At 41.8% G+C, this 24,936-nt stretch overlaps 1 protein-coding gene across 1 annotated transcript; it reads left to right on the top strand.

The window, feature by feature from the left end:
• Nucleotides 1-18,248: 18,248 nt before the first annotated feature.
• LOC118380023 (transmembrane protein 271-like) lies at nt 18,249-21,504 on the top strand. Its single transcript, XM_035767026.2, has one exon. It carries the CDS (start codon nt 18,684-18,686, stop codon nt 19,479-19,481), a length of 798 nt encoding a protein of 265 aa, XP_035622919.1. The 5' UTR covers nt 18,249-18,683; the 3' UTR covers nt 19,482-21,504.
• The last annotated feature ends 3,432 nt before the right edge of the window (nt 21,505-24,936 follow it).

Below are 24,936 nucleotides of genomic sequence, written 5' to 3'. Positions count from 1 at the left end.
TGTAGATTTTGCTTTATGTTTTGGATCATTGTCTTGTTGGAAGACAAATCTCCATCCCAGTCTCAGGTCTTTTGCAGACTCCATCAGGTTTTCTTCCAGAATGGTCCTGTATTTGGCTCCATCCATCTTCCCATCAATTTTAACCATCTTCCCTGTCCCTGCTGAAGAAAAGCAGGCCCAAACCATGATGCTGCCACCACCATGTTTGACAGTGGGGATGGTGTGTTTAGGGTGATGAGCTGTGTTGCTTTTACGCCAAACATAACGTTTTGCATTGTTGCCAAAAAGTTCAATTTTGGTTTTATCTGACCAGAGCACCTTCTTCCACATGTTTGGTGTGTCTTCCAGGTGGCTTGTGGCAAACTTTAAACGACACTTTTTATGGATATCTTTAAGAAATGGCTTTCTTCTTGCCACTCTTCCATAAAGGCCAGATTTGTGCAATATATGACTGATTGTTGTCCTATGGACAGAGTGTCCCACCTCAGCTATAGATCTCTGCAGTTCATCCAGAGTGATCACGGGCCTCTTGGCTGCATCTCTGATCAGTCTTCTCCTTGTATGAGCTGAAAGTTTAGAGGGACGGCCAGGTCTTGGTAGATTTGCAGTGGTCTGATACTCCTTCCATTTCAATATTATTGCTTGCACAGTGCTCCTTGGAATGTTTAAAGCTTGGGAAATCTTTTTGTATCCAAATCCGGCTTTAAACTTCTTCACAACAGTATCTCGGACCTGCCTGGTGTGTTCCTTGTTCTTCATGATGCTCTCTGCGCTTTTAACGGACCTCTGAGACTATCACAGTGCAGGTGCATTTATACGGAGACTTGATTACACACAGGTGGATTGTATTTATCATCATTAGTCGTTTAGGTCAACATTGCATCATTCAGAGATCCTCACTGAACTTCTGGAGAGAGTTTGCTGCACTGAAAGTAAAGGGGCTGAATAATTTTGCACGCCCAATTTTTCAGTTTTTGATTTGTTAAAAAAGTTTGAAATATCCAATAAATGTCGTTCCACTTCATGATTGTGTCCCACTTGTTGTTGATTCTTCACAAAAAAAATACAGTTTTATATAGTTATGTTTGAAGCCTGAAATGTGGCAAAAGGTCGCAAAGTTCAAGGGGGCAGAATACTTTCGCAAGGCACTGTATATATTTTCAATTTGAGCATCATTATTTCTATATAGCCTATACCAGGGGTACTCAACTACTATTTGAGAAAGTCCAATGACACAAATTTCCTAGGTGGCAAAGGTCCAGATGGATATCGTCCTTGATAGGCGCTGTGGCACAGTGTAGTAACAAACATAGTCGTCTACGATTTAGGAAATATGTTGTTATATAAAATGTACATTAAATACATTAAATGAGACTAAGAACTTTGTAATTAATTAATGTCTTTCGAATGTAAACATGTGCAACATTGCTGAAGAACAAAAGTGGTTGCATAATTGTCTATGCAAAAAGTGCACAATGAACCAATATTGATTTTTTTTTTAATAAAGTGCTTGTTTTCTGGAGAACAAAGGAGAGTTGAATAAAAATAATAATCTGAATGCACAGAAGGGCCATGCAATATTAATGTATAAGTCACTCTGGGTCTTGCTCTTTTTTTTTTTTTTTTTTTTTTTTTCACCTTTATTTAACCAGGTAGGCAAGTTGAGAACAAGTTCTCATTTACAATTGCGACCTGGCCAAGATAAAGCAAAGCAGTTCGACAGATACAACGACACAGAGTTACACATGTAGTAAAACAAACATACAGTCAATAATACAGTATAAACAAGTCTATATACAATGTGAGCAAATTAGGTGAGAAGGGAGGTAAAGGCAAAAAAGTCCATGGTGGCAAAGTAAATACAATATAGCAAGTAAAACACTGGAATGGTAGTTTTGCAATGGAAGAATGTGCAAAGTAGAAATAAAAATAATGGGGTGCAAAGGAGCAAAAAATAAATAAATTAAATACAGTTGGGAGAGGTAGTTGTTTGGGCTAAATTATAGGTGGGCTATGTACAGGTGCAGTAATCTGTAAGATGCTCTGACAGTTGGTGCTTAAAGCTAGTGAGGGAGATAAGTGTTTCCAGTTTCAGAGATTTTTGTAGTTCGTTCCAGTCATTGGCAGCAGAGAACTGGAAGGAGAGGCGGCCAAAGAAAGAATTGGTTTTGGGGGTGACTAGAGAGATATACCTGCTGGAGCGTGTGCTACAGGTGGGAGATGCTATGGTGACCAGCGAGCTGAGATAAGGGGGGACGTTACCTAGCAGGGTCTTGTAGATGACATGGAGTCAGTGGGTTTGGCGACGAGTATGAAGCGAGGGCCAGCCAACGAGAGCGTACAGGTCGCAATGGTGGGTAGTATATGGGGCTTTGGTGACAAAACGGATTGCACTGTGATGGACTGCATCCAATTTGTTGAGTAGGGTATTGGAGGTTATTTTGTAAATGACATCGCCAAAGTCGAGGATTGGTAGGATGGTCAGTTTTACAAGGGTATGTTTGGCAGCATGAGTGAAGGATGCTTTGTTGCGAAATAGGAAGCCAATTCTAGATTTAACTTTGGATTGGAGATGTTTGATATGGGTCTGGAAGGAGAGTTTACAGTCTAACCAGACACCTAAGTATTTGTAGTTGTCCACGTATTCTAAGTCAGAGCCGTCCAGAGTAGTGATGTTGGACAGGCGGGTAGGTGCAGGTAGCGAACGGTTGAAGAGCATGCATTTAGTTTTACTTGTATTTAAGAGCAATTGGAGGCCACGGAAGGAGAGTTGTATGGCATTGAAGCTTGCCTGGAGGGTTGTTAACACAGTGTCCAAAGAAGGGCCGGAAGTATACAGAATGGTGTCGTCTGCGTAGAGGTGGATCAGGGACTCACCAGCAGCAAGAGCGACCTCATTGATGTATACAGAGAAGAGAGTCGGTCCAAGAATTGAACCCTGTGGCACCCCCATAGAGACTGCCAGAGGTCCGGACAGCAGACCCTCCGATTTGACACACTGAACTCTATCAGAGAAGTAGTTGGTGAACCAGGCGAGGCAATCATTTGAGAAACCAAGGCTGTCGAGTCTGCCGATGAGGATGTGGTGGTTGACAGAGTCGAAAGCCTTGGCCAGATCAATGAATATGGCTGCACAGTAATGTTTCTTATCGATGGCGGTTAAGATATCGTTTAGGACCTTGAGCGTGGCTGAGGTGCACCCATGACCAGCTCTGAAACCAGATTGCATAGCAGAGAAGGTATGGTGAGATTCGAAATGGTCGGTAATCTGTTTGTTGACTTGGCTTTCGAAGACCTTAGAAAGGCATGGTAGGATAGATATAGGTCTGTAGCAGTTTGGGTCAAGAGTGTCCCCCCCTTTGAAGAGGGGGATGACCGCAGCTGCTTTCCAAACTTTGGGAATCTCAGACGACACGAAAGAGAGGTTGAACAGGCTAGTAATAGGGGTGGCAACAATTTCGGCAGATAATTTTAGAAAGAAAGGGTCCAGATTGTCTAGCCCGGCTGATTTGTAGGGGTCCAGATTTTTCAGCTCTTTCAGAACATCAGCTGAATGGATTTGGGAGAAGGAGAAATGGGGAAGGCTTGGGCGAGTTGCTGTTGGGGGTGCAGTGCTATTGACCGGGGTAGGATTGAAATTCTCAATTATGGTGGATTTATCAGTGGTGACAGTGTTTCCTATCTTCAGTGCAATGGGCAGCTGGGAGGAGATGTTCTTATTCTCCATGGACTTTACAGTGTCCCAGAACTTTTTTGAGTTAGTGTTGCAGGAAGCAAATTTCTGCTTGAAAAAGTTAGCCTTGGCTTTTCTAACTGCCTGTGTATAACGGTTTCTAGCTTCCCTGAACAGCTGCATATCACGGGGGCTGTTCGATGCTAATGCAGAACGCCATAGGATGTTTTTGTGTTGGTTAAGGGCAGTCAGGTCTGGGAGAACCAAGGGCTATATCTGTTCCTGGTTCTAAATTTCTTGAAAGGGGCATGTTTATTTAAGATGGTTAGGAAGGCATTTTTAAAAAATATCCAGGCATCCTCTACTGACGGGATGAGATCAATATCCTTCCAGGATACCCCGGCCAGGTCGATTAGAAAGGCCTGCTCGCTGAAGTGTTTCAGGGAGCGTTTTACAGTGATGAGTGGAGGTCGTTTGACCGCTGACCCATTACGGATGCAGGCAATGAGGCAGTGATCGCTGAGATCTTGGTTGAAGACAGCAGAGGTGTATTTAGAGGGGAAGTTGGTTAGGATGATATCTATGAGGGTGCCCGTGTTTAAGGCTTTGGGGGGGTACCTGGTAGGTTCATTGATAATTTGAGTGAGATTGAGGGCATCAAGATTAGATTGTAGGATGGCTGGGGTGTTAAGCATGTTCCAGTTTAGGTCGCCTAGCAGCACGAGCTCTGAAGATAGATGGGGGGCAATCAGTTCACATATGGTGTCCAGAGCACAGCTGGGGGCAGAGGGTGGTCTATAGCAGGCGGCAACGGTGAGAGACTTGTTTTTAGAGAGGTGGATTTTTAAAAGTAGAAGTTCAAATTGTTTGGGTACAGACCTGGATAGTAGGACAGAACTCTGCAGGCTATCTTTGCAGTAGATTGCAACACTGCCCCCTTTGGCAGTTCTATCTTGTCTGAAAATGTTGTAATTTGGAATTAAAATGTCAGAATTTTTGGTGGTCTTCCTAAGCCAGGATTCAGACACAGCTAGAACATCCGGGTTGGCAGAGTGTGCTAAAGCAGTGAATAGAACAAACTTAGGGAGGAGGCTTCTAATGTTAACATGCATGAAACCAAGGCTATTACGGTTACAGAAGTCATCAAAAGAGAGCGCCTGGGGAATAGGAGTGGAGCTAGGCACTGCAGGGCCTGGATTCACCTCTACATCGCCAGAGGAACATAGGAGGAGAAGAATAAGGGTACGGCTAAAAGCAATAAGAATTGGTCGTCTAGAACGTCTGGAACAGAGAAAAATTAGGTTTCTGGGGGCGATAAAATAGCATCAAGGTATAATGTACAGACAAAGGTATGGTAGGATGTGAATACAGTGGAGGTAAACCTAGGTATTGAGTGATGAAGAGAGAGATATTGTCTCTAGAAACATCATTGAAACCAGGAGATGTCATTGCATGTGTGGGTGGTGGAACTAATAAATTGGATAAGGTATAGTGAGCAGGACTAGAGGCTCTACAGTGAAATAAGCCAATAAACACTAACCAGAACAGCAATGGACAAGACATATTGACATTAAGGAGAGGCATCCTTAGTCGAGTGATCAAAAGAGTCCAGTGAGTGGAGTGGTTGGTTTGGGGGTCACGGCGATTTAGACAGCTAGCCAGGACATCGGTAGCAAGCTAGCATAGGATGGAGGTATGTTGTTAGCCACCTCTTGCGTTCCGTCAGTAGATTAGTGGGGTTCCGTGTGGTAGAGGGGATTAGTCCAAATCACACAACAACAAAAATAAAATAAAAACAATATATATAGTTATAGAGGCCCAAGAAGAAACATAATAATAATAATAAAAATAAATAAATTGTCCGATTGTCTATTCTGAGAGCAGCCGGTAAGACAGCTAACGGTTAGCAGGCCGCAGATGGGCGTTCAGGTAACGTCGCGACGGAGGAGCCAGCCGGATCTCCTTCGGGTAGATAACGTCGGCAGTCCAGTTGTGAAGGCCCGGTGGGGCTCCGCGTAGGCAGTAAAATGGGTCCGGATAGGTGACTGCAGCCCAGGAGTGATTGACGGAGCTCAGGAGTGATTGACGGAGCTGGCTAGCTCCGGAGTAATTGATGTTTGCTCCGGAATCGACGAGAGCAGATAGACACACGGATAGCAGCTAGCTAGCTGTGAGATCCGGGAATGGATGTCCAGAGAGCAGTTGAAATCCAAGGACATGGAGAGAAAAATTGGTCCGGTATGTTCCGTTCCGAGCCGCGCTGCGCCGTACAAAACTGGCGATAGATTTTCGAGCTAAAGGATAGCTGATGACCACAAACCGTGGTTAGCTGAATACTAACGATTTGCCAGTAAAGAAGCTAACTAGCTTCTGAACTAGCTTCTGATTAGCTTCTAGCTAGCTTCTGGTTAGTTTCTGGCTAGCTTCTTGGAGTTTCTGGCTAGCTTCTGGCTAACTTCTTGGAGGATTGCAGATTTGAGGTAAATAATACTTATTTATAAATATAAATTGGTGAGGCGGGTTGCAGGAGAGTGTTTTGAAGATGAGTTGATGGAAAATAAAAATAAAATGTATGTGAAAAAAAGTTGTAAATATATATATATACAGGACACGACAAGACGAGGACAAAAGACGTCTGAACTGCTATGCCATCTCGGGCAGCTCTGCATTAATGAGAGAAATTACACTTTCTGTCTCCTGCCAATGATTTGAACTTTGGCACAAACAGTGTGAGAGAAACTCTGAGACACTGGTGCAGATGTTCATTGGTGAGCCTGGTGTGGCATTTGTTTTTAATGAAGTTAATTGTGGAGAAGGCTGATTCACAGCTGTATGTGGAGCCAAACATGATAAACATTATCTTTCCCCAGAAAGTGACAGGGTCACAATCACCAGCCTGCTCCTTCAAAGTCACATTTTCTTGCAGCTCAATCAAATCCATTTGCTGTGGTGCAACATCTACCCATCTGAAGATCTGTTTAGCATCTTCTGACAACTTTGTCACATTTGTGACCGAGAATGGGTTCTGAATGGGCAACAGCGGTTGTCTTCCAACACGAAGTCATCAAAGCGTGCCTTGAAGTTATCTATCAACCTCTGGATGAAATCTATATGGTTGGGAACATCTTTGTCTCTCTGCCTTTGCACCAGAAGATTGGGGAAGTGGACAATTTCTCCCAGGAGATCATTCTTGAAAAGCTCCAATTTCTTCTGGAAAGTCCGGTCTGCTGTTATCATATCACACACTGTGTTGTCCTTTCCCTGCAGCTTATCATTCAGTTGATTAAGGTGTGATGTAATGTCTGCCAAAAATGCAACTGTTCCCATCTTCTCATTTTCCAAAAACTCTGAAAACTGAGTTGCCTTGTCACTCTTTTTTGCTTTGATAAGAAAGATTTGATTTCCTCCTGAATGGCCCAAAAGCTTTCCAAAACTCTGCTTTTGCTGAGCCATCTGGCATTGTTGTGCAGTAGTAAGTCATCAAAACTGGCATTGGCCTCTGTCAGAATCCCTCGTTGCAGGCTATGTTGTAGGGACGATGTTGCTCTCAAAAAGTTGATCAGTTTCCTCATTGTTGTCATGAACTCAGAATACTCTTTTCCCAGACTGGTACACAGGACAGATCGATGGATGATGCAGTGATATGATGTCAGGTCAGGGTGGTCCTCTTTCAAAACGTATAACCAGTCCCCTCCCTCGTCCTATCATGGCTGGAGCTCCATCTGTGCTGATGGAGACCATTGACTTTAGATCTATCCCCGTTCTTGTCAGCATCCCTTTGATGGCCTCATGGATATCCTCTCTGCGTGTGTGTGTGTGTGTGTGTGTGTGTGTGTGTGTGTGTGTGTGTGTGTGTGTGTGTGTGTGTGTGTGTGTGTGTGTGTGTGTGTGTGTGTGTGTGTGTGTGTGTGTGTGTGCTTCTAGATGTGTTAAGCCCAACAGCTCCTCAAATAATTCCTTATTTGTTTCGTTTTAAAATCTGACAAACACCAGAAGCTGGGCATTATCAGTGTTATCTGTTGATTCATCCACCGCTAATGAAATGCATGGTGCATTCTGAATGACCTCATCAAGTTGTGAAGTTAAATCTTCAGCTAATATTTCAGTTCTCCTCATTGCTGTGAATCTGACAGTGGGTTCTGTTTGATCTTTTCTCTGAGCTCATCTTTTGTTTACCTTTCAGGAAGGTGTCAGCAACACACATGCATCCTTTTACCATCTCACCATCTGAAAAAGTTTTTTTTTGTGTTTTCCCAAAAACCCAACCTATCCTCAGGGAACACTCCATTGCACGTTGTTGGGCTGTGAGGGAATTGACAAGGACTTTGGTGGACCTCTCATATTGGGATTTGAGTTGGTTAATCTTGTTTGTTCTCTCTCTGTGTTCAGAAGATACATCTGATCGAATTTACTATGCCTGGTGTCCAGTGGAAATTTTAGCATGTCAATCTTGGTGGGGCAAATGTCGGATGCATGCAGGCAAAGCCACATCACAACACTAAATACATGAATTGCACTATAACGGTGACAAACGGTGCCCACAAACTGTTAGGGCCTACATAAAGCTGTCCCAACAGCAGTCCCAACAGCTTACCACCTGGCTAGGCATTTAAATGCCCTGCACAAGTATTCCTCCCCCTTGGCATTTTTCCTATTTTGTTGCATTACAACCTGTAATTTAAATTGATTTTCATTTGTATTTCATGTAATGGACATACACAAAATAGTCCAACTTGGCGAAGTGAAATTTAAAAAAAGAACTTGTTTCAAAGAATTCAACAACAAAAAAAAACAACGTAAAAGTGGTGCATGCATATGTATTCACCTGCTTTGCTATGAAGCCCCTAAATAAGATCTGGTGCAACAAATTACCTTCAGAAGTCACATAATTAGTTAAATATAGTCCACTTGTGAGAAATCTAAGTGTTACATTATCTGTCACATGATCAGAGTATAAATACACCTGTTCTGAAAGGCCCCAGAGTCTGCAACACCACTAAGCAAGGGGCACCACCAAGCAAGCGGCACCACGAAGACCAAGGAGCTCTCCAAACAGGTCAGGGACAAAGTTGTGGAGAAGTTCAGATCAGGGTTGGGTTATAAAAATACCAGAAACGTTGAACATCCCACGGTGCACCATTAAATTCATTATTAAAAAATTGAAAGAATATGGCACCACAACAAACCTGCCAACAGAGGGCCGCCCACCATAACTCACGGACCAGGCAAGGAGGGCATTAATCAGAGAGGCAAAAAAGAGACTAAAGTTAACCCTGTAGGAGCTGCAAAGCTCCTCAGTGGAGATTGGAGTATTTGTCCATAGGACCACTTTAAGCCGTACACTCCACAGAGCTGGGCTTTACAGAAGAGTGGCCAGAAAAAGGCCTATGCTTAAGGTGTTTGCCAAAAGGCATGTGGGAGACCCCAAATATATGGAAGAAGGTACTCTGGTCAGATGAGACTAAAATGTCGCTTTTTGGCCATCAAGGAATATTCTATGTCTGGCGCAAACTCAACACCTCTTATCACCCCGAGAACACCATCATGCAGTGGGGATGTTTTTCCATCAGCAGGGACTGTGAAACTGGTCAGAATTTAAGGAATGATGGATGGTGCGAAATACAGGGAAATTCTTGAGGGAAACCTTTTTGTCTGCCAGAGATTTGAGACTGGGACGGAGGTTCACCTTCCAGCAGGTCAATGATCTTAAGCATAGTGCTAAAGCAACACTGAGGGGTTTCATGGGTAAACATTTAAATGTCTTTGAATGACCTAGTCAAAGCCCAGACCTCAATGCAATTGATAACCTGTGGTATGACTTAAAGATTGCTGTACACCAGCGGAACCCATCCAACTTGAAAGAGCTGGAGCAGTTTTGTCTTGAAGAATGGGCAAAAATCCCAGTGGCTAGATGTGCCAAGCTTATAGAGACATACCCCAAGAGACTTGCAGCTGTAATTGCTGCAGAAGGTGGTTCTACAAAGTATTGACTTTGGGGGAGTGAATAGTTATGCACGCTCAAGTTTTCAGTTTTTTTGTCTTATTTCTTGCTTCTTTCACAAGAAAAAATATTTTGCATCTTCAAAGTGGTAGGCATGTTGTGTAAATGAAATAATACAAACCCCCCAAAAATCTATTTTAATTCCAAGTCGTAAGGCATCAAAATAGTAAAAATGACAAGGGGGTGAATAGTTTCGCAACCCACTGTACACCTGGCTATCAGCGGAGCCTTGTCTGGCAGCGAAAGAGTTCATTCAGCTTCATTTTCTGCCTTTTAAAAAACATATCTGATATGGCTGATTTGCTTAAACAAATGTGGTTTCTACTGTCAATTGAGACGTACAAACTATGGCATAAGGGGATGACAAGCAGATAAGAGGCAATGCGTAATTTTGATTCAAACATTAATGAGCGAGCTAGGACAGACGCAGTCAATATAACTATTTGTTCAACACTTTTGAAATGTACAGTGACAGAATTTAGAACATGGGCCATTCTTACAGTGTTCTCCCTGTACACCAAGTCAGGGTGGCAGGGTAGCCTAGTGGTTGGAGCATTGGACTAGTAACCAGAAGGTTGCAAGTTCAAACCCCTGAGCTGACAAGGTACAAATCTGTCGTTCTGCCCCTGAACAGGCAGTTAACCCACTGTTCTTAGGCTGTCATTGAAAATAAGATTGTTTTCTTAACTGACTTGTCTGGTTAAATAAAGGTCAAATAAATACAATTTTAAAAAATGAAGGAGGGATATAAGCAGACAATGAAAGCTCTTAAAATATTTGACGATTACATTTCTCAAAAACAGTTTTTAGGCTGCATGTGCACCACCAAGTCAGAACAGTATGTGAAATTAAGAGGTGAATATAGTCCAAATTATTAGGGTGAGGCGCATTGGCTGATAACAGCTTACTACACAACATACACTTAACTTAGTATTACTTTGTTAGCTACAGTATGCATATCTCCCTGGCATATTACATAATTTATGCAGCAGCATAGAATACGTTTTTGGACCCTTGTTGTGCTGTGGTCACTTGAACAGGAAGGTAGGGCGTCGGTAGTTCGTGGGCAAATTTTCTCATCAAACTTTGTCAACAAAGTTTGGTATTCTCTGGATTTATGGTGCTTTCAAGACAACTGGGAACTCAAAGAGAAAAAAAAGGTAGAATCAGAATGTTGTCAGTGATCTGTTGTAGCTCTGGAAAGAGGCCTGAGTACCCGATTTACAATTCCGAGTTGGATGAAAGTTCAAAACGTATTTTCCCACTCGTATTTTTCACGAGTTCCCAGTTGTCTTGAACTCACAGTTAGCCACTGATTCCTTCCAAAATACTCATTGTTGAATTTGTGATTTCTAACTTGTTGTGTAATGTTTATGTCCAATGTTTATGTCCAATAATTTATCTTAATTATTTATCTTCATATGACAAGGATTAAAAAGGATTTGCCAGTAGATTGTCAACATGACACGATGATGACTGCTAGCTAAGATTTTGAAAGTATGATGTTGACATGATCAGTCCAATCAAAGCTACTGTAGATATACCATGATTTGACTTCATTTAATCTGTGGCCAATAACCTTGAGCCTTCTTGGATAGGCACTTCTAATGTACCTCTATGGCAGCACCCAAGGGGCTAGATTTTTTAAAGTCTAACCTTAGACTTGGAGGTGACATAGTTTCCCCATGAGTGACAGAAAACTGAGCCAATCACAACGCAATGCTCCATATTTTCTGCTGGCTTGCCCCACCACCACAAAAAGTGCAGAGCTAGGCTGAAACACCTGCATTTTGGAGAACCCTTACTCAAGAAAACAAAAAAGAGACCATGTTTGTATGCGGCTTTATTATCTCAATTATATACATTTTTTTAAACATTGTTTGCAAACTGATATGTGACTCGTATTAACGCCAAAATAACATGCAAAACAGGCAAGCCCCCCCAAAATGTATATTATTTTTGCTAAAAATGTGGGGCTGCCCTGAATGACGGTTCACCACTGCTGGTGTCATAATGGCACTTAACATTGGCACTTTTCAAGAGAGCTACAGACTCGCTGCATATCAGGCACATTGGTTTTGTGTTAGTTGCAGGGAGAATGAATAAATACTGTTCCGTCCACTCGTCTTTGAATATACGGTTTTCAGTGTCAACTTGTAAAAAATTTTTACAAGCCATATTAACAAAGATACTGGTAACTAAAGCTCCTTCTATCTATGATATTAACAGTTGAACCGCGGTCAAATATTTCTGTTTCTTTCTGCCTGCTTGTCCCAAGGTCCCGCAGAGGATATTTGGATTGATGTGATTGGGTAAGTCCCGGCCTCTTGTATTTGCATATAACCACGCAATTGGATTAGACAGGGCACGAGTAGAGGTGGGCGTTGCTTCCTGAGAGAGTGAGAAAGAGAGGTTGCTGAGTTAGAGGCCGTTGTGCCCGGTAGTTTTTTTTTTAAAGCTGTCAAAAAATAATGTAACTTTTATATAACAAAATGTGATGTTGTCCGGACCCAGACCTCGATCCACCAATTGAGTTTTGCTGGCCTACACTTTCTCGTTCTGAACTTCTAATATGCGTGGGATGGGTGTGGCTTCATGACAATGATAAAGAGCAGCTGTTCACCGATTTGACAACTCCAAAGTAGTTACACCTCCAAAACATCTGCTAGGCGGGTGTAGGCTATCCCCGGTTAACGCTTGATCTGATTGACTCTTGACCTCAGTTTTAGATATAGAAAAGCTTTATATAAAAACGAAGGGCTCTATTCAATCTGTAAAGCTAAATCATTACAGATTCTGCGATAGAATGTAACATTTATGCAGCGGTTTACGCTAAAGCGGGAACATTGCCTTTAAATTTCAATCATGCTGTAAAGATCGACTTCCGCCATGCCCCCTAAGGGCTCGTTTCAATCTGTAGTGCTGAAGGCCAGCGATATACGTCAAGCCTTTTCAGTATTTCTGTAGCCATCAATTGAGCAATTGCGGTGGTTACAACACCAGCGTCAAATTAACATTGAAAACAATGCGGATCATTAATTAAAAAGTATACTGTTATTAAAGTATAGGATTGTTTTTATTAGACAGTGTTGCTGCTTTTGGATACCTGAGTTTTACAACTCATAATTTATCAGCAAGCTCAGTCCTGTGACTCGGTGATCTTCATAAGTTATTGAGGGAAATGCCAGGCACATGAAAAGAAATGGAGTAGAAAGGCATTAGAGGAGGTGTGTGGGAAAATACTGTCAGATATTTCCTTCCCCTACAGCTATCCAGAACTAATCAGAGGCTATGCTGAGCCCCTGTCAGGAACAGAGGTTGGTTTCACACCTACGCACCCACACATATTTGCAAGGTTGTGTGATATGATAAGATGGTTGTATACTGTACAGATAAAGGAAGCAGTGACTCTGGACTCCAACCAAACACACCGTCCACTATATGACCCCATCCACCATCACCCAATCAGTTAGCAGCAGCAATAGGCCCAGTTCCATTTCACATAAAAATGTTACACTATCCTTTGACAGTAGCTAGATTTCCATCCAATTGGTGACAGATTTTCATGCAAATATTCAAAAATCCGCATTAAGAAAATATGCACATTTTCCCACCAGAGGTGTGTTTCCACCAAACAGACTTGTTGCGGATAAAAATCAGTGCATGATGACAACTTTCGCATAAGTTTTCGTGTAGGAATAAACATCTAAAGTTCTATGAGTTTTCATCGCATTTTCAATACTACCGATAGTTTTGTCACAAACACTGTTGCGTTAAATGGCAAATGTGCCTACTCTGGTCTTGGCACGTGCTCTCTTGCGAACAGCTCGCAGACACATGCCACCAGAATAAGAACCTCAATATTTATTGGAAAGGAGTATCAAGATCATCGTGCACTTTCACCACCCTGTAAAGTCCATCATTGTTTATGTCATCTGTAGCCTAATAAACTGCATGGTTTCCCGAGTAGTAGTGGGAGGACCGCACACCTTAACATCGCGTTTAAGTTTACTTCGACATGATGGTTATATCAATATTTATGCATGAAGGCATTTCCAACACCACTTCTCACATATTTAATTTTACCAACGCAAAAAGATCTCACCATGTCGAACGAACAAATGATTTATAACATTTAACCAAAAGTTCCAGTTTCCAAAACAGCTGTCCTGTTTTTTTTATATGGTATGACTTTACTCACATTCAAACTGTGGATGAAAATGTGTTGAGAGACACATTGTCTTTCTGTGATTCCTCCCCTCAGACCCTCTTCTCCGATACGTTTTAGGAAGGAGGGGAGGACATAGGATGCAAGGAATGGAGGAAAGATGAATTAAGAAAGAGACAACATGTCCAATATTGGGAAGCAAAGTTCAAACAAAGGCTTTTAGTATGTGACAGCTACCTGTTAGCAGTGGGCTTGGTTTGTTGTAAAGTTTGTTGGTTTTTGACCTAATTACCACCTACTGCAATGAATTCCTACTGAGATGAATCAAGACGTTCCCATTTACATTTGCATTCTTTTTCACAGGTACGATATTTGCCTGATTCCTTCTGAAGGGTCCAACATAAATCTTTGGAACATATAATCCCAAAAATATAACATTTATTGATGTGCCAAGTCCCAACATCCATGACTTTGCTTATATAACCTACTGTACATTTCAATTGATGTCCACAGTTCCTTGTTCGCATTCACCATCAAGCCATCAAGCTCTACATTGCATTTTTTCCTCGTTTAGGGAAGAACTTGAAGTAGGGAGAGAGAGGCATACACAAAAAATATTGTCGTTTTGAAACTGCGGTGAAAGTGCAGTAACTGCAGTCAACTGTGTTATTTTGGAAGCAATGATTGCAGCATACTGCAGATATACTGCACTCTGACAAAAATATGTTTTAGCAAGGAGTGAGAGCGACCAATAATATGGTTGCTTAGCGACACCAGGTAAAACTTGGTTCACTCAGCCTTCATTATTGCTGTATGAGTGAAAAGAGGAATGAGTTTGGAGGTGAGGAACGGAAAACCCCTAGTCCCTCACCTTGTCACAGCGCAGGTAAACCTTCATTTTATGGCCCGGCTGGGGACGAGAATACTGATGAAAGAGGCTGCCTCGCCTAAATGTCTCAAGTAGGCCTGTGTCTGTCTGGATTCGTCTGGCACTTATTTTTTTAAGCGTGAGAGCATCTAGATGTTCAATATACTGTATGTGTTTACATGGCAATATACTTCATTTTGGCCTTTTCTTTAAATCTGTTGTGATTCCATTGTCTGAGTAGTTTATCAATAAAGCTGTCAAACTCCATCCAATGTGAGACCTGTAGTGGGTCATTTGGCCTTTGGCTTTGTTCGTGGCAGTGTCTAAGGAACTGGACTTCTAGGGTCGCATACATCGCATCGAATTTGGTTCTCCCATTCCTCTACCGATCGTTCAGCGCGCTGTTGACGCCCGACTGCAGATATTTTCGCGCGATTCTACATGTAAAATCGTTTTGAACTCGCTATTCTTGTGTTCGAGCCCTACACCAGCTGCTTTGCGACATAGCAACCTCAGCAACGACGGGATCGATGTAAAAACATGAAGGCAGAAAACAGCAATCTCATCATCTGTCATCTGTCCTCATTTTGCCTTTTTTTAAATTTTTTTTTTACCTGGCAAGCATGAACATACAAGTTGGCGACACAGTCTTAACAGGAGACATGTACAAACGTCTCACATCAACACAGTCTAACTGGACACATGCACAGACGTCTCACACCAACACAGTCTAATTGGACACATGTACAGACGTCTCACACCAACAGTCACCCACAAGTAAAATAAAAAAATAAAAAATACATAAGCATATGTTGCTCATGCATATGTATGCTGGATGACATGCAGACACACAAGTAAGCATGTGTCTAATATCAAAAATAGCTAAAAGAGAGCAGTGTGTACGGATTAATAACCTTATGGTATGATTAATTGATCCCCTTTGGTAACACATTTTATGCCTCCTGGTTTGTAATGCATAATAAATACATAGGCATTTAAACATATAGTGAGCTTTCATTTAATGCTTAATGGGCAATTCTACCACTGGTCAACCTCCTTTTCATTATCTCCAGTACAATAACAGTGTCTACATATGTGAAACTGATGCATTTCTACGTTTTGTATGATTTTTTAATATTTTTTTTACAAAGTTCTACCTGATGACGTCATCAAAAGTTAAATCAAATAGTAAAAACAGTGACGCAGAGATTTGCTGGGAGTGCTAGAAACTCGTTGCAGGTTTTGAAAACCACAGTTTTTCATAGGGTTCTATTCAATATGTATAGCGGAAATTCAGGGTTACAGCATGATTGTAATTTAAAGGCAATGTCCCTGCCTTAGTGGAGACTGCATTCACGGTAAACGCTGTATAGGCTATGTCAGCTCAATCGGAAATGACCTTAACATTTCTATCACAGAATCTGTAATGCTTCAGTTTTACAGATTGAATAGAGCCTTTACTTTTAATCCTACCCTGTGATGCCGCAGAGAAGCACATTTCGGGACCTTTCTTCTTATCTTTTTAACCACAGATCATAGAAACCCGATGTTTCCACATAGGTAGACACTGGTGCTGGAGATGATGAATGAGGTTGAAAAGTGGCATAATTTCCCTTTTACATGTTGGCTTATGTCATGTTGTATAATGCATATAGCCATATTTCTAGTCAGTCAATTTTATGAACACTTGTGTTTTATATTGCATATGTCCATGTGTGTAATCCTTTAAGGATGCATATTTAGACATTTATAAAGGGTGTTAAAATGAAATAGTTATGAATGCTTATAACAAGTCTTATACTTCCACTATGTGGTAATATTATACACTACAAGTGCATCCATAATGTATTATAAACAGGTAGCTTTTTAGAAACGGCTATTATTATGCCTTCTTCAAATACCAGTTTATGAAAGATGTTTGGTTTAAAACCGCTGATTTGTTATTTTGCTTGTCTAGTTGCAGTTTCACTTTCTCTTGAGTTAGTACCTTCACATGCAGTAATACAGTAGCGCCATTGATCTATTTGGAGCGCGGAGGCCAAAACGATACGACCTGAGCTGTCCATGGTGATGAAACACACACACACACACACACACACACACACACACACACACACACACACACACACACACACACACACACACACACACACACACACACACACACACACACACACACAGTTTGGACCAGTGTTCAGGGGTATTCTCTTTAAGATAGCAATCAGACATCGGGATCAGCAGTTAATTGCAGTGATTACTTGCTTAGCGGGATAATGGAGGATTTCACTGGAGGGTTTCATTAGTGTCTTGGATGTCTATGGATTATGTGAAAGGAAACACTTGGAATTGTCCAAATGAATCTGTGGATTTTGGAAAATACATCGTCTACCTCCACAGGGTTTTAGTTCCAGTGGATAGATAAGTTGTGGGTGCTCTCTAGTGTGAATTCTAGATAGAGTCAGGGTTACAGGTGCATAAAAGGTTCTCTCCTACATCCGTTTTAGTCATCTGCCAGTCAGACTGTTGACAATCGCCTTCGTCTGCAAGGAGATCTAATACACAGAACATAATATCAGTCTCTAAAACCCTATTTTATTAAATAGCTAGGCGATTAATTTAATTATCAAGTTCCACAGCTGGATATTTAAACAGCATATTGAAGGCCTAAAACATAGAATATAAAATGTCGACATGGTGCATTGATAAAAAGTGTTCTTATGTTCAAAGAATGGATCCAAGGTTAGCCGTACAATGGTTGGATTTAATTATTCTCCCCACCAAGTTGCAGCTATGTCCAGAGCACCCTAAAGTTGCTCAAAACAATTTATCACCATATGACCCCGGGTGTTTGCTTACAAATGAGAACTAATATGGCACTAATTCCTGTCACTAACAAAAACTAATTCCGTCATCTCAGTGTCAGTCCAGAAATGGATTATGATTGGATACCCGCGCCTCCCCGAACGAAAGACAGGTAGGCTAATCAAATTATGTGGACAGTAATGCTTTAAATCACATACATTATGTTACGTTCCTAGGTTGCCTAGCCCTAGAATTTCCTCACATTACTTTTCCAACTTTAACAACTAGGCCTACATCCTCGTTAAACTCTGTATGTCCTCACTACCAGTCCCCTCTCGGTTGAGGCTGAGGTTAACGCAATTTCTGCACAACGCATAGCGAGTGCAATACTGAACAGCGACAACCAGGCGTTTATCCTCCTAAAGCCTTGATGCCCCCGCCAACCCCTTCTCCCCTTCGTTTTGCCGAGGTTTCAGCACAATGGACAGCGCATGTAATACTGGTTAGGGACAACGCTTGTTAAAATGGACACAGACTAAAAAGCATGGGGCTATTTGTTTTCTTTTAAAAGCAAAACCACATACCAAATATTCACGATTCAGTTTGTACATGAGTGATGGGCCAAAAGGTGTAACAGGCTAGAGAGTGGCAGCCAGTATGGCCATTTGCTAGGAGCTGCAAGCCGTCTGGATTCTGAACAATTTAATAGCCGCCTTCTCTACTCCCTCCTCCCAGAAAGAGTTGTTCTGCGTTCGGCGTTCCCAGCGGCACTCCACTGCCGCATGCCATTTAGCACTCACCGTATGATCGCAATCACGCGGGTTTGAGCTAATGGTCCTACCTTAACAATTTGCACTCGCGTTTGGAGATGTGGCTGCTTGCATAACAGTGTGGATGGGGGGCGAGCAGGGTCATGAGGGTGATCATTACCTTTGAGTTGGATTTTGGGGGTCGCTACCGTAGAAGGAACGCGCTCTTCCTATCAATAATTCATCCATCCCTGAAGCAGCGGGAAAGGGGGGGAGAGCACACAGCTCCGGAGATACAGGTTTTGAACTGCAGTCACCGGCGTATTATGTCACAATCTGACAGTGCTTCGAGACGGGCTGACGAGGAGGACAAAGGAGGATGAAGGAGGGAGAGGGACCCGGAGAGGCAGAGGAGGAATATAATGAAGTTGAGTGGGAAAGGACTGTGTACCATCGTCTCCAGCGCCCTCCTCTTCGTCTGCGCGGTGAGCGAAGTTGTTGTCGGATTCAAATGCATCTCACTGGGCACCAAAGTAAAAGTGCATTTTCACCTGTCGACCGCGGCCGGGGCTTTCTACTCGGGGATACTGGTCGGACTCGGGCAGGCGCTGCTGGGCTTTGCGCTGCTTTGTTGCAAAGCGACGCCCGGGTGTCGGAATTTCTTTCTCCTGGGTATCCTGGTGTTTTTGTTGGGAGTTCTCACCGCCTTCTCCGGAGCCGTGGTGGACGGGGACACGGTGTCTCTGGTGGAGCGCAAATATTCCCATTATTGCCTAGACATAGACTCAGTGGAATTAACCGCCATCTGCAACCAACTGAAGGAATATCAGAGAAGTCTAGTCATCTCAACCATTCTTAGCACTTTGGAATGCCTTCTCGGGCTTATGAACTTGGTGATCATCAAAAGGTACAAAACAGCGCAGTTTTACAGACGGAGGCAATCACAGAGGCAAAGCGTGGGGACTATTATTTTCAGTGAGGAGCAGGACTTTACCGTGTCCGAATTCCAACCGGTTTCCTACATTAACTTGGGGGTATTTCAAGTGTTCGACGAAGCAGGTGTTGAAGTACAATGCGGGGGCCACCCGTCTATCGATCTCCCGGGTTACTCACCCACGGATCCCGAGCTCAACCATTCCTACCCCTTTTCTTACCCGCTCCCGAACGAGTTACCGCCCGCGTACGAAGACATTTTCCCTGGAGACGAAAGTAACAAATAGCAGCTCACTCTGAACAAACAAAAAAGTTGGAACATGGGCTCTAAATTCTGCAGTGACAATCACTGGCTTTCTCCCTTCGGTCTATTCAGTGCTGGGACAAACAATCATGGAGAGATTCTTACCTAAACAGTTTTTTTCCATTACCTTCATGCTTATTTTTCTCAGCAAAGGTAGCCTCCTGGTCCACTTTATGTGCATCTACCATTATGTTGCCAATTAACTAGTCTATTGCCATCCATCGATATAGTCGAAATTCCATGGTAATAAATACCAGACCCATAGACCATAAGATGCTACCATACCAGTCCAAATTTCAAAGCAGCAGTTGTTTTGAGTTCAGATTGGATACACATCAAATGCCCATATAGTTTGCTGTTGTTATTGTTTTCTTTAACATATGAATAAAAGTGTATTTACTCTCACCTGATGTTAGAAGTTCTATTCAAAAACCAACCTGCATTTTACCTGCCTAATACTCCAACATCCACAATGGGCTTGTAATGTGTCTTGTACACCCAACAGGTGTAGCCCATTAAATTAGGCTATTGCTTGATCAACAAGACCACAGAAAGGCCCACATCATTGTGAATCGGAAATGCATTTCCGTAGCCACATAAATGCAATACAGTAGTAATGAAAAAGGTAGATGTATTCCCCTTCCACCTTTCTGCACACTTTGCGGAGCCAATTGCTCTTGTTCTCACTGCAGTATAACCTAATGGGTAGCCTGCATTTGTTTCACATGCTTAACTAAATAGCCACTAAACCATTGAGTATTATGTCTGCATCCCAAATAGCACACTATTCCCATAGTGCTCTGGTCAAAAGTAATGTACTGTAAAGGCAATTGGATACCATTTGGGATGCATCCATTCACTAGTGAGTCACCAGAGCACCACACCTCCCATTCACCTCCAAAGTGGCAGATAACAACTGTCATTGATGCCTTCTTCGCTGAATTTCACCCACTGTTGAGTGGATGTGATGCTCTCACTCTCACCTGATAAGATAACTCAAGTTGGGTGTGAAATCACTTCCTCAGCCGTTGCTAGGAACTTGGATATGACCTGTTTCTTGCGTGCGACTAGAGAGTATGATTGGATATAAATGGGGTTAGATACTCACGTGATATTGGAGTACAGGAGTTCAACATATTTAGAAAGACATGTATCGTACTGTATGGGACAGTGAAACTGTAGGGCTGTATGCCTCTGAACTGTAGTGAATCACCTGATATAAACACTGTATGCTCATTTCAAAGCAAACTGTGACAATTGTTCAGTTCAAACTGCTGTCTTCACATGGTCATAGTGTTGTGATTTGTAAAAGGGATACAATATATTGTGAGTTGAGATAAACAACTAGTTTGTTTGCTTCAGGGGGAGACATACAAAACTGCAGGGCCTGCTAGTTGTTGCAGTTCATTATAGTCTATCTGATATCTCAATGAGAAAGTGATTTCTGGAATTGCTTAGGGACCACGGATATTCTGATGTTTTTAGTTCTCAGTTTTACCTTGGAAATTTTACAGAACAGTTTGCATAATAGGATACCTGTATGATTATGCTTGCATATAATTATTCCCTGAGATATACCATAAAACTCTTTATTTTACAGTGGTACTAATGGAATTCTCTCATTACCAAGCACAACATATGTAGAATATGTACTTGCAGTTACAGTATATAGTGCTCAGCGATGATATATCAGTATCCAACCTGGCATGTATTGCTGCAAAGCTGCAAGTCGTTAGGAAAATATTTGACATAATCTGGGTCTTATGTTACATTACCACTATGATGTCAGGCATGTTAAGAATGTTACATTGATGGCATCTTTGTATCCTGTCTTTCTGAATGGTCTGTTGTACATCAAAACACTTAAAGCTGACTGAAGTTATCCTTGATTTATAAAATCACTGCTGGTTTCATTTGCCTAATGTAATGTATTGCAAAGCAATCTTCTTCCTTCCTTCCTGCTCGCCTCATCCAATTAATGATTATTAAAATGACCAGGGAAAGAACATACAGGGCTGTTTATTAATTGATTTTCAGAGGGCACATGCCCTAGGGCTGTTAATTAGGCTAATTAATAATATTTCCAAGTTGTACATTCTAACTACATCACTTATTTGTCAGACAGATAAATGGGGTAAGGGTTATGATTTACATGTATATGGACATGCATTGACTAATGTGACTTTCCTGTGATGTATGATGTAATCAGGTACAGTAGGGTTCTTTGAAAGCAGTGTAACTTTAATACGAGAGGGCAATTTAGGCTCACGGATTCACAGGCAGTTTAACTAAACTGATTTACATCATTTGGGCCTTTATGTTATTACCTCTAATGCACTTTAGTTTCCTTAATGAAGTTTTCTAAGACTGCCAGCCAGGAGATAATGGTGGATGGTGCGTATTCTTTCTGACTCTCCAATAGATATTCATATGGAACTGTAGTACTATCACAGTGGGTTATAGTATCCATGTTAAGTCAAGGTACTGTAGTACTATCACAGTGGGTTATAGTATCCATGTTAAGTCAAGGTACTGTAGTACTATCACAGTGGGTTATAATATCCATGTTAAGTCAAGGTACTGTTATAGTATCCATGTTAAGTCAATGTACTGTAGTACTATCACAGTGGGTTGGGAGAGGATGGTATAGCTATAATTATGTTGTAGGTAGGCAATCTTACTCTGCAATGTTCCAGCCAAGCAGTAACACATCTAATTAAACTAATCAGCTAACCACAAACTTCTATGCATACTTTAGAGTTGTTGAATCATATGTAGCCTAGCCCTTGGCTGGAAGAAAAGCCTGCACCCCCACTGCCCATCCCTTTCTAGAGAATACTGGGCACCTTCTAATGTGGAGAGGAAACCTTGGCATCAGAGCCCCTCCATCTTGGACGGTGTTACTTGTAGCTCTTGGTATTGTAATGCAAAGTAGATGTCTGAGGCCAGTGTTTTTTCTGCAGTGTTTCTGTTTGTTTCTCTGTCAGCACTGGCCTCCAGCCAAGGTCCTGACACCCGCACTGTGGTTACAGCACTCAGTCAATTGACAGGGAGGAGGAGGAATGGTGGAAGGGAGGGAGGGTGGGTGGGATGGCGGGGTGAAAAAGAGGCCTACTTCATCTTTCTGCTTAGCAAAAAAGAGCTGGCAAAGTGAAAATCACAGCCCTGGTGGGAGCAAAACAAGCATCCTGGCTAGTGGCTAACATCATATTTTATAATCTGAAGACTGGATTTTTCTTGCACTATTTTTCTCTCCATTTTGTCTCTCTTCAAAAGTTGTTTGATATAGCTACACTCTGGTGTTTGTGTGTCAGCACAACAGCAGCCCCACAACTTAAATTGAGGGATTAGACTGGAGAACTGTAACCACTCTTAAATTCATAGGCACATTTCATGATATCAACATCTGCAAATATCCCAGACTGCACCTTTTAAGACAATTTCTTTCAGCCTGAGCAATCGCAGATGGAACCTTTAAACCCAATGAGACACGTTGCACTGGCTCTCACCTACTACCAGGTGGATCATTTAAATTAGAGGACTGTGATTCCCTATATAGTACACTACTTTTGACCAAGTTATTATTGTCTTGTTTTTTAATTCTGTGCTTGAAGGGCTCTTGAGCCATTTGTAATGAAAGACAACAGCTGGTCTTTGGGGAGAACTTTCAGCTGTCTTTCTACTGCCTGGTACAAGGCTCTTATGGGGCCTGATTCAGACTTAGGAAATGTATGCCTTTCCTACGAACGCCTTTCCAACGCACTTCTCAGTATTTGTATTCAGACTTACCTTATGAAGGTGCACAACAGACTTTGCAGGCGTGGTTCCCTTGCGCGCAATGAATACATTTAATTCAACCGCTGAAAACCCTCCAACTTGCTTGCCAACATATTTTCTTGTGGAGTTTTCATTTCAGTATCTAAAGCCATCCCTTTTATCTGAAGCCACCCCTTTAAATTTGGTGTACCTTTAATTAGAATTTTCTCCACAGACTCAAATATACGGAGAGAATGGATCAGAATATTAGGGATCAATGAAAGGAAGCCATATATGCATATTCGTCTACTTTTCAGTTGTGTATTATTTAGGTTTGGAGAGCCTTTGCCCATTAAATATAGATGAATAAAACATACAGTGGTTGGACGCATTCTGAAAGTTGCCATATTCAATTGTTCAATCCATTAAATATTAGAACGTGATGAAAAGTGTGTTACAGTGTTGAACTGTAATCCTATAAATCTGCCCTAATAATCCTCACTAATCATGGAACTGTATGACAACAGTCCAGTCGTCGCGAAACGTGTGCCAGGCACCAGGTTTAAACGGCTACATATGGTCTGTGTTCCATAGTGATTAAAATATGCTACATGTCTTATTGCACAACTTGTAATACGTTCGCCTAATATGATCAACTATTGCTAGTGATCCTCAGGAACAACAACACGAATGTGACAGAGGAAAGAAAGGTAAACTAACAATGGATAACTTGGTAGGTTTGGCGCCATACTGTCATTTGCGCTTGGCTACAGAAGCCAATAGCTTGGGTCTCCAAATTTTAACCCAAGTTATAAGGCAAGCATTTCATAAACTTCACCATGGAATAGGTGATATGTTAATATGCTTCAGTTTGCCAGCATATGACTGGTTTCACCTTTGTCTCCATCGAACACAAGGTAAAATAAATCTAAAACAATTGTCATTAACATTTACAATCTACTTATCCAAACAAATTACTAATTTAGCTAGCTCGTATCAATACCTCTTATCAAGTTGTAAATTACAGTGCATGGAGAATGGTGTTATTTCTATCGGGAAAAAATAAAGTAGGTGTGGTTCCACTTGGAACTGACAGGTTGCTCCATCTTATTCATTGTTTTGTTGCATGTAAAGGTGTTGGAATTAAGGTCAGAATACACACACCTCCACCACACCTTCATGTGCTGGATCTCCACCCAAAAGGTATAGCAGGTAAATAGCATGCTATTCTCATCCTTAAGTTCAAGGTCAGAACACATATAGAGAGAAAAGTGCATAAAAATGGAATTACCTTCCATTTACGCATGCTTAACCATTTTAGTTTGTCTGTGATGTGTACGCAGAGGAACTTAAAACTTTCCACCTTCTCCGCTACTGTCCCGTCGATGTGGATAAGGGGTGCTTCCTTTTGACTGGGGTATAGTGCACTGTAGGGAATATGGTGCAATTTTGGACACAGTTATACCTGCAAGCTATGTCAGTCCATATTCATCTCTCTGACTGTGCATTCATTTAAATACAGTACATGTATTCTTCCCTAACAACTTTTAGGCCTTCTTAGCATTATTAAGATGTTCAAGATGGGGGTTTGGATTGTATCTAACACAACTCTTGATAATGTACTTGGCCACTCAGTGAGAATTAATGTGCTGTCAAAGTGATGTGCTGTCAAGAGCCAACCT

Source organism: Oncorhynchus keta, chromosome 4 (assembly GCF_023373465.1).
Source record: "Oncorhynchus keta strain PuntledgeMale-10-30-2019 chromosome 4, Oket_V2, whole genome shotgun sequence".
Lineage (NCBI taxonomy): Eukaryota > Metazoa > Chordata > Actinopteri > Salmoniformes > Salmonidae > Oncorhynchus > Oncorhynchus keta.
This window is presented reverse-complemented; position numbering and strand designations above follow the sequence as displayed.